The 10,902-nt window shown below is 36.2% G+C and overlaps 2 protein-coding genes across 8 annotated transcripts; both read right to left on the reverse strand.

Moving 5' to 3' along the window:
* Nucleotides 1-1,700: 1,700 nt before the first annotated feature.
* Nucleotides 1,701-8,150, reverse strand: CCB4 (cofactor assembly of complex C). Of its 7 annotated transcripts, none has more exons than XM_088983352.1 (10): nucleotides 7,749-8,137; nucleotides 7,499-7,665; nucleotides 6,039-6,138; nucleotides 5,839-5,912; nucleotides 4,571-4,755; nucleotides 4,388-4,458; nucleotides 3,748-3,812; nucleotides 3,529-3,608; nucleotides 2,302-2,457; nucleotides 1,701-2,160 (listed from the first exon to the last, which is right to left on the reverse strand). In XM_088983352.1, the coding sequence occupies exons 1-8, from the start codon at nucleotides 7,857-7,859 to the stop codon at nucleotides 3,584-3,586; spliced, it is 798 nt and encodes a 265-aa protein (XP_088839478.1). In that variant the 5' UTR covers nucleotides 7,860-8,137; the 3' UTR covers nucleotides 1,701-2,160; nucleotides 2,302-2,457; nucleotides 3,529-3,583. The 7 variants fall into 7 exon arrangements, with proteins under 7 accessions (XP_088839478.1, XP_088839476.1, XP_088839481.1 ...); XM_088983350.1 differs by having other exon boundaries at nucleotides 3,529-3,612; XM_088983355.1 differs by having other exon boundaries at nucleotides 3,748-4,187.
* Nucleotides 8,151-8,759: 609 nt separating this feature from the next.
* Nucleotides 8,760-9,308, reverse strand: LOC148854067 (uncharacterized). Its single transcript, XM_088984824.1, has one exon. It carries the CDS (start codon nucleotides 9,306-9,308, stop codon nucleotides 8,760-8,762), a length of 549 nt encoding a protein of 182 aa, XP_088840950.1.
* Nucleotides 9,309-10,902: the final 1,594 nt, after the last annotated feature.

A 10,902-nucleotide genomic window follows, 5' to 3' on the forward strand; every position in this document is an offset into this window, starting at 1 on the left:
AAATATTGAATTATTATTAAATTCAATATTATGTTATAATTATTCTTCTATTTTTTAGACTTTTTTAAAATTTATTACATAAGTTATTTATTTTAATAGTTTAAAATCTAGTTATGTTAAATATTTTGTTATTTAAATACTTAAATAATATGTAAAATATTTAAATTTTAAAATACTAATTATTTATTAAATTTAATTATCCATAAAATCATAATTTATACTATTATTACATAATTTCATATTTTTTGTAATATATTAAATTATTGTTAATTTCAATATTATGTTATCATTATTTTTCTACTTTGAAGATTTTTTTTAATTTATTACATAATTCTGTTATTTTAAGTATTTAAAATCTAGTTATGATAAATATTTAAATAATATATAAAATATTTAAAAGTTTTTGTTATTTAAATTTTATTTATTTAAAGCTATTACATATTATTAAATATTTGAAAAACATTTAAATTGATAATCCAAAAAAATATAATTTCAACTGTTAGTACATAATTTTGTGATATATTTTATAAAAATATAAAATTATTTTTTTTATGTTTTTAATAAATATTTAAAGTTATTATATAATTTTGTTAGAATATTTAAGTTATTCTTAAATTTTGTAATCCAAACTTTTTTAGATACATATAGATAAAAAATAGGGGAGAGGATAAATAGGATCTAGAGATAATTTAGGAGAGAAACTCTCAAATAAATTAGAGATAATTTTGGAGATAAATAAGATTTATAGATAATTTAACAGATAAATAGAAATTAAAGATAATTTTGGAGAAAGTGGGGGAAGTAGTTTAAGATTATGGGAAAATGCATTTGATTGGTTGTTTAATCTAATCAAGATAAGAAATGATTAATTAGTGTTTCATATTTTTAAAATAAAAGAAAATAAAAAAATACAAAAAAAAATAGATAAGTAGCTTTTTTCAAAGGAGAGCTATGCTAACATGGATGGACCAATTTTATATATATTTTTTTATTTTTTCTTTTAATAATTTATTATTTAAAAAAAATTAGGTCAAATCAGATTCGATAGGATTCAAATTCAGATCAAGTCCTATCAGATCCAATCAAATCAACATAAACAATGTCGAATCATATTCAAATATATCCTGATTCAAATCTGATTCAATCCATTTGCATCCCTATCGCCAAACATGATTCCTTCTGCGGAAGCGGAAGGCAAGCTTTGAAAGCAAGATTCAGCACAAAAAAGGGGAGCAAAACGTATAATTAGTTAATTACTTTCCAACTCATATTGGGCTACTCTACTTAGATGGTAGTCCATCTTCGTTTTCTAATTTGCCTTCATACATTTCAAAAAATAGAATCAAAAGATTGGTTTTTCTAGTATTTATTTATTTATGTTGGTTTCGGGGGATTCTTTTTTTTTTTTGGGGGGGGGGGGGGGTTTAGATTTTAGGGTTTAGGGTTCTGTTTGTTGAGTGAGTCTGTTTTAAAAGTCTCCAACTCCATAGATAATAGTTACAAGTAGGATTTATCAATCAGGAGTTGCAAGCTTTAATGTCCAAAACTCCAAACTAGTTCACTTTTCATAGCATTAGCCATTAGAGTCAGCATGAATTGATGTTTGGATGCCGCAAGGTTGTTGGTTATCAATTGTCGTAGGAGGAGGGAAACCGGGAAAGATGTCAACATCCCAGCAGCAATGTTCTTGTGCTTCTGAATTTCTGATCATGAATTGAATTGCTTTCATAATTCTTATCATCCATTGCATTGAGCACGGCCCATGACCTTGGTCGACACTTGAGTCTAGAGCAACATCATGGCCCCCTAGCAGTCAAGACCATGGGATGAGAACAGATACACTGATACAGAGGGGGAGAACCATTTTCCTTTCCTCATAAATAAAAGCGAAAAGAAATAGTTAAGTAGCAAAAGAAGAACCTAATCTGAGTCTGACAAATGACCCAATACGAAAGAAAAATAGACTTTAGGTAAAACGTCATCTGGACAGGTGATATCATCCACTTTAGCCTGATATGAGAAGTTTTTTTTCCCCACTTGAAACGTGCGTTTGTCAAAAGACTCAGAACCTACCTTCTTGGGTTGGAGCTGCATATTAAAAGCACTCTTTTTGTCTGAAGTGTTGTGTCAGCACTCTGCGTCTCAAAGGATCCATAAGAGCTGCAACATATAACAATGTTGATTAGCAGTCACCATAGAAAAGAAAGGACAGAAAATGCCCACTACCTTCCCCTCCTCCCTGGCATCTGGCAAGTACTACCTACCACCAAAGTAGTAGGAAAAGAAAGAAAGAAGAATTACCTGGGGTAAACAGATTTAGCAAATGTGTAGATGTATAATGTGAATTATCTGCAGATCGATTCTTTTTCAAACTTTGTTCTGTGTGGCCAAAGTGAGGCTATTCAAATATTTTGAAAGCGTGGAATCCAGCTTCTCGGCTATTAATGTAATCCAGGCCTACAAAACAAAGTTAGGGCACTACGAAAATTTAACCCAATAGTCTCCAAGAACTTTCTAAAAAGATTATTGAAAATGTGTTGATTATGATGTGCAAAACAATCTGAATAGACATAATATATGTGATAAATCATTTTATAGTCAATTTAAGTTTCGATATATGGGGCAAAAGATTTAAATCACATATTAATAAGAGAATAATATTCATTAAAAGAAATTTGTGCAAGTGTCTACTTATAGCCATTAGGCTCAGTTTGGAAGGAGTACAAATACAAATATGTAGAGTGCAAAACTATGTATTTTGTATTATTTTGTATATATTTGTACTGTACATATTTGTATTTATACTCCTTCCAAACTGAACCTTAAGTGAAATGACTAAACCGAAACTTTCTTTTGGCTACTAGCCTAAAATGAAACTTGAAGGACCGAAGAAATCAACCACAAATCAGAAACTTCTACATTTGCCAGATTAAATACATATTTTCTTGGAGGGGCAATGAAATGTCAGGCAGACAAGCGTGAGGATATGGGTGGAACTCTGAGAATAACCACTTTGTGAAAATTTCCAAAAGGATGGATCCTAAGGTCCATATCCAATCCACACTTTCCAAGACCATAAATGGTTGGGACAGAGCAAGACAGCATTACTTATGAAATACGTTTAAAACAATAAAATATTATAGTATTAGAATTATTATATGTAATTGGTATAATTTGACTCAAATTATACCAATATTATAGTATTAGGTTCTCTGACTCGTCGGAGTAGAGACCTGGGATCGAATCCCACTGCTACCAGGGGTTGGGGGGTTAAGGGAAAGGGGATGGGCTACCCCCTGTTGTGTAGCCCCATGAAGCGAAAAAAAATTAACATTTCTAAGAACCATGCAACCAAAAACCCGTTTTAACTGCCAGTTCCCATTCTAATGGTTCAAGCATTCAGTCTGGTCGAAGTGACAACATTGGTGGGTAGATAATCGGTTCTTTACAAGAAACATAATACTTCGAACTAAAACATAATATTTCTAAAACAAGCTTAAATTTTAAAAGCTAACAAACAAAGATCACCTGATCACTAGTAGTGAAGCCCCTGATTGTGTCACCACCAATTACTGCGATTCCTTTATCTCCAAGTGGCTGCAAGATGACTGCCTAGTGAAAAGAAAATGATCAATAAGCTAGCGTTTAATAAAAGGGGGGATGTCAACTAGATGAGTGTATTATAAATGACACATTTTACTAATAAGATCTTTATGGTAACAAAATTGGTAAGGTACCATACATTACCAGAATGAAATAAGTTTCTTGTGAGCAATGCACAGACATGAAGTAGCCCTACAAAATCTTAGACGCTGCTCCCAAGGTTAATAGCCCATTTTTGTATAGAAAATCAGCCTAGCAACAGCATCTGTCTGACCATGCTTATGTGTATATAAGAAAATGTATGATTGTACCATAGAAAGGGAAAACTACCAATACAAGGCTAAATATGTGTAACAGGGCTACACAAACTCCTCTCAGACTGTACAATAATATTTCAACAATAAGATACTATACCCTGGTGGCTTTAAATAGAATGGATTGGCAAAACAGGATTCATGTAGCCAACCCCAAAAAAGGATACTACCCTGGTTGGTTCATTCATTTTGTACCAAATCAGATCTATGTGCCTAGAGAATGGTCAAGGCTCAAACTGACTAGAATCCCCATCAACACCCCCTGCTCCCCTGAAAAAAGAAAAATAACCATATGCAAGTTTACTATAAGCTAACTACAACTTCATCTTTTTCATATATCCATAAAGGGGCAATTGTATATCCATTTGCTAGTAATAGAAGATAGTGGGCCCAAGGGAAGACAAGTCACCCTCAAACAAGGCTTCATGGCAACAATATACAATTTGGGAAGATATTGGATCAAGTACTACCTGTGTATTTGAAGGCAGAAATGGCAGCTCAGATCTCGCAGGATAAAGAGATAGGTTGGCCAAGTAGCTTTCTGCAAATAAATAAATGAACACTACTCATCTCAGTATTAAGAAGTTAAGATGACTCTGTATACCAGTGTATAGACTTAATTGAAAATTTCCTATATTATTGGGATTACTTACGTGATCCAGATTTCATAACACTTTGATAAAGCGACCCTTGCACCAATTTAGTGGTATCAACAATAATAGGATCACCACTATTTATGGAAGATTCTGCTGCAACCCCAATTTGAAGCACACAATTGTCTTGGTAAACAATTATCAATGACCTGCAGCAGGTTACAACTGACAGAGATTCCCATATCCTGATGATTAGAAAGAAGAATGAGATTATTACTTATTATCCTAATGTTAATATTAAAAAGAAGTAAAAAGAAGTAATGCCATCCTAAGTTACTTATTCCATGCACTGCAATCCATGTGCAGCTACTAGCTAGCAGGTATCTCTTTATCTACATGTTTTTTTTTTGATGGGTGACATAACTTCTATTAATTAGGAAAAAGAATCTGTATCATCGTATGTACACCATATGTGTAAAAAGAGATGTTTTTACTCTACATGTTTTTAGGACAATGGTTGTATCTTTACTCTCTTGCCCATCATTAGATTTAGACATGATGATATCTTCTGATCAAACCCCTTGTTAACTCAACCAATAGCTTGCGGTGTGGCCAAGTATGCAAATGTAAGTATGCCACCTTGGCATTTCTCATTGACCATTCACTTAAAATGCAATGGGATCCTCCTTCCCTCATAGCCTAACTCTTCATATCAGGACTGGTACTTCAAAGTCCAGCAATAAATAAAAAAGTGTTTCTTTTTTTTTTCTATGGTTTCAAAGTGACAAGGACTGACAAAGCTTTAGCCAGTTCAAGGAAGTGGAGCAAAGTATGCTAGCAAAGGGATGCAAAAAGAAATTCCATGAATATTACACACTCTGGAGTTTCCCTAGCTAAGATAGCCATATGCTTAGTTATTAGTAAGCAATGTCATGCTGCAGATTCAGTCCTTCATTTCTTTTCTTTTCTTGTAACAGTTCCCTTGTTTGTATATAAACAACAAAATACTTCAATAGTTGTATACCTTGCTCATTTGCTTAAAACTTGTACAATTACGGTTCAAGGTATGTGTTGAAAATTAAAATTATATTTGTATTTCAAAAAAAAATCTCATGAATCTTCTTATTATTTTAAATCCTTCACACTTTTTACATTGGACACTTTTTTATTCAGTTTTGGTATCGTACTTTTCTGAATTTCAAGAGACACGTTTGGAAAGCTGTTCACCTGTTAATCTAATTAAAAGAATTGGCATATGATATAATAGAAAACAAGTAGACAAAATGGATCCTTTATCTACATTTTTCTGTGTTTTAAAGATAACATACCACAGTAGTTCAGAAACTACATAATCAGGAAGATCATAATGTATCCTCTGGCATGTCACACCTTGAGGATTTACCTGTAACCAGAGATTCATAATCAGGAACTTTATTGCCATCAAAAGCGACAGAACTAGAAAATAAAAAAGAATAAACTCAATCAGAAAAAAGAGCATTGCTGTAAATGGATGATGAGAAATACTCACCACAGAAATAGATTTTGGTCGGATTGACAGCCATACCAAACCAGTGAGAACATTGGTAACAGCTAGACCAAGTGTAAGTAAATCTGCTCTTGATTGTGAACTGCCAGGTAAAAGAACTTGAATGTAAGCACTAAGCATGTGCCAGCAAAGGAGATAAATGACAATAATTTCAAACTGATGCTGAAAAATCAATGTACCAGAATGACAGGAATCACAAGATATATTACAGTTTCTAATCAAAAGGAGAAAGAAAAAGATTATTACCCAATGTTGGTCCTAGATACTGGGATCTTGGGAAACAAAAGTGGAAAAAATAGAAGACATACTTCAGCAAGCTTTACCAGAAATAGATAAAAGTTTGCGAACCCATTAAGAGTTTAGTTAAATTCCAAGGATTTAGGCCCCATAACCAACATTTGAAGTTGAGAAAGAAAGACTCCTCTTCGCCTTAAACCCAAACCCAAGAGAAAGGAGGATTACTGCATCATTAAGCAATAAGAACCCATATTTTCTGGGGCCACTCACTTCATCATTGTTCTTTTCTGCTGTGTTTGGTTTAAAAGAAAAGGTAGGGAAAGGAAGGGAAAGGTATGCTTTCTTTCAAACCAAATACAGCCTTCTTATCTTATTCTCCTGGAGTCCATGTATGCCATCAAATATTTTCCAAAATGCCCGTTTCAAATCAAACAGATTTATTTCTGCTACAACTTTCCTAAACAAGAATGGCAGGAATGCTCTTTTGTGCGATTCCAGGTTTCCAATAAAGATTGTATTATTGGACTTCCAATTGTTATAAGCTGATTTGCTTCCTCTATGCTTGTTTCCAGCAGGTAATGGCAACCCAGAACCTCTTCAATGCCTTCTTCAAATCATGCAAGTGAAATCTAAATCATCAACGCTTATATACCCTCTAAACTTAGGTGGAAAAAGGTGAAAGAATGGTTTGTCACATCATGGTCCATTGAACTATGTCAGGGATTAATAGATCTCATATCCCATTGAACCTATTCCGGTTGATGGAATCAAAGAGGTGAAATTGATTATTCATCAAGCCTGGACTCGTCTACTCTGCTTGTTCTGAGGGATGGAAAAACTAATGCAGCCTGGTTGCTATTTTGTCGCACTTTGGGGTCCATAGCAATGTTTGATAAAAATAAGAGAATAACTGGTCAAGTTAAGTCAGCTTATTTGAAGTGGTACATGGCGTAATATTTCACAACCGCTTGTTTCGGAACATAACGTCATCAATCGGAATGATAAAACCCATAGTGACCTAGTGGGTATAGAAACAATTCACCATGCTCCTTTCCTATGAATGATAAAACCCAATAAGAGAAAAACGAAAGCGAACCATATAATGCTGATGGCGCGAGTTAAATTTTGCAAAATCGAGAGAAGGGTGAGGAAGACGAATAACCGATTTGTATGAGAAGAGCAGGGTTGAGAGTAAAAACTTTTACCTGCTGGCATCAGCGACAGGAGCGATACCTGAGATACTGCGGTTGAAAAGAACGGCCAAGAGGGAGAGTCCTCCCACGTAGATAGGCAAGCTTCGAACTGTATCGTCGTTGTTGGAGACCCAATCTGCTACCCAATCCTTCTTTGGCTTTGGTCCTCTGTATCCTCCCTTTTCAATGAAGCGAAAAATATTTGTTTCGAGTGCTGATAAAATGAGAGAGAGTGGAGGGGAGGAACAGGGAATTTCAGTACCTGAACATCCGACGAAGCCCTAAGGGAGCGCGGGAAGATGGGAAGACAACGACGAGGAAGATGACGTTTTGGAATCCATGAAATGGAACGGAGCAGGGCGCCCGCTTCCATCTGACGGTTTTCTCGTTGTCGGAGAGGATAATCATATCATGACCTGTTAGTTGTTACGCGCCCTTTTATTGCGTGATAAGACACTCGCTAGTCGGAGTCGTATCTGCTACGTACACGATATTACATCTGCGCGTTGGGAATATCTTTCTTCTCATTCATTGGAGATGTTCGGATAATCGGATGTTCCCAATGTCACTGGGAGGTCGGTGTGAGGAATTGAGATCTTCTGTAGATAAAACATGTTAAGTTCCAACCCTTTATCAACTATCTAACACCCCACATCTCGCAATAAGACTGGAACCCGTCATATACTCATGTATGACGGTAGGTTAGTAAAGGATTGGAACGTGTTTTATTGACAAATGATCCGAACACGCGTGTGAAAGCCGCTCTGTGAGTAGCAGATTCCAATTTCAGCCGAATCCTCATAGAACGTTTCTCACAGCATATTTCAGCCGTAAATCGGGAACATTTCCCATTCTTATTTATTATTATTATTCATGGAAGATGTTCCGGTTTAACCTGTCAACCTTGAATAGACATTCGCCGTATGCGGATTGATGCCACAGTGGACTGAATGAAATTTGAGGGAGCTTTTTTTCGCATGTGCAAAACACAGGGGAGGTGTAAACAATTGTCAGAAAACGCAGGGAAGGTTTTGGAAACCCATCTCTCACAAAATTTGAAATTTGAGTTCTAAAAGAGAAACACTGTAATAAACAACAGATCAGTCATCAGTATTTGAGTTCCTAGACAACAATGCCCTGGATCACGGTTTCCCCCAGCCGTTCACCATTAGATCCGAATACCCCGCTATGCACGCTTTGTCAAATCCAGGATCAGATGGTGAACAGACGGGTACTACTGTTTGGATGGACGATGGATTTCCTTCCTCATCTATTACGCGACCACGCTGAGTGGAGGAGTTGGATCAAGCCTGGAACCGGAAGCCAAGTAGCAGCGGCCTCTCCCCTTGGCATCCAAAGCAAGTTGCTGCCTGAACATCACGATGAAAGCTTCCACCTTCGCGTTGAACTCTTCCTTTGACAGCCGAGAGCCTTCGCCGTCGTCGACAGGCTCCGTGAACATGGCGGCGTCTTCACCTTCACCATCACCCAAATGGTTGTGCAACTCTACTTTCGCCGTCACCGACTCACTACACTGCTTCTTGCTCTTGTTATTGTTGTTGTTGATAAATCGGGCATCAAAGTTACAGTCTATGGTGCTTCTGTGGGTACCCGACTTGGAGGAGTGAATGGACACGAAAAGGATGCTTAAGAGGACGAGATTGAGTAGAAGGAAAACCAGAGCGCGCCATTGCTCGAGAAGGGATGCCAAGGCGTGTTTCAGACCAGCTATAAGCAAAATTGTGCCCAGCATCACAAACGCAATCTCCAACTCTTGTGTTACATTTCCATTCTCCTTCTTCTTCATCTTCTCTCCTTCCATTGTCCTTCGTTAACTGGAAGTCTGGAACTATTAAAAACTCTTCTCTCGCTGGCTGGGGGCGCCTTTCTTCCCAAGGAACAAATTTATAGGCCAGAGAATCGGAAAGAGCACATCATCTTTAGATTATTTACGAAAACACCTCTGTGACCTGAGCAACCCACTACCACCAGTTGACGGCTTGACGCATGCTATTTTTAATGATCAGGAGGCCCGACATTATCATTGGCAATGTTTGGGTTTAAGCATTTAAGCGTTGTTGGCTTTAAGCATTTCTTCAATTTTGGATGGGCCCGGACCGGGTTTGGGTTTGACTAAACTCTTCAAATTGAAGTACCCGAGTTCAAACCTTCGTCCAACACAAGCCTTATTATATTCAATCTCAATCAAAGCCATTGGATGATGATTTAACCGGTGGAGGGCTTGATTTGATATGTAATTAAATGCAAGAAATCATGGTTATAACTTATAAATTGGGATGTCAACAGTGTCTGACTATGCAGGTATAGAATTACAATATCAGTTTAATTGGGTGGAGCCTGAAGGCCCTGAACCCATTCCAACTCTTATGGTACCGAAAAAGAATGGCACCTAGAAGAGCTTACACAATCAAAACCTAATGTACATTTGAGTGAAAATACAGGTTGATTGGCTATTAATTTGTTGGTGGAGACCCTACATCTTCAGTATCATATTGGGACTTACATACCCAGATGCATATGTTTATATAAAATTAGCATATATTTTATTATTAAAGTTTGGTTAAAAATTATAGTAGAGTTATTCTTAATTGATTTTATAAATATACATATATAGCCTTATTTTGCATTTTTTTTTTAGTTTAACTTATTAATAGTATATATAGTATCTGAATTGTATATAAATGCAACAGAAAAAATCCGATTTGAAATTGAATAAAATAAACTATTATATTGGATTTAAATCTAGGTCCGACCCGAGTCCAATCCGTTTGGGGCGAGTGGGGTAGCTGGCGCCTGTAAAGGCAAGCACAACATGCTTTATGCTAAAATCGGAGTCAGACAAATTAGCAGAATAGAATGGATGGGGTTGTGTGTGTTGCAGAAAAGAAACGACATCATCATTAGTCTCGGCACATGAAGGGTCCTCTTTCTCTTGGTCCCGGCTTCTGACTTCTGATATATTAATAAATAATATAAAATTTTGTATAAGCTTAAACTTTCAACACCATTATTACGCTTCTGGATTCTGGACACATCCTTCATCGTAGATTGTAATTAATTTATTATCTCAAACTACTTGAATGACATCTCATGTGTTAACTGTGTAACTGTGAGCCATGAAAAAAAAAACTTTATGCACTGAAAAGACAAAAGCAAGAAATCGTTCAATCCTTATTCTGCCACTTGGCTGTTATCAAACGGCAAACTTTGCCTTATTGTGGCAACTCTCAAATCTCATCATCTTCTGTCCCGATGGCCTCAAACGCAGCCTCAACTCGAGTACTACACCATTTCTTTGGAATCCGTGGTCGGATCGGGCCTGCCCCTGCTTGCTTTCTAATCCAATGGTTTCAAATAGCTTCTTCCCTTTCATTGGGGTCACAACGAGCCGACCT

The sequence above is a fragment of the Nelumbo lutea genome, chromosome 4 (genome assembly GCF_056320005.1).
Source record: "Nelumbo lutea isolate HS-2025 chromosome 4, American lotus-T2T, whole genome shotgun sequence".
Taxonomy (NCBI): Eukaryota; Viridiplantae; Streptophyta; class Magnoliopsida; order Proteales; family Nelumbonaceae; genus Nelumbo; species Nelumbo lutea.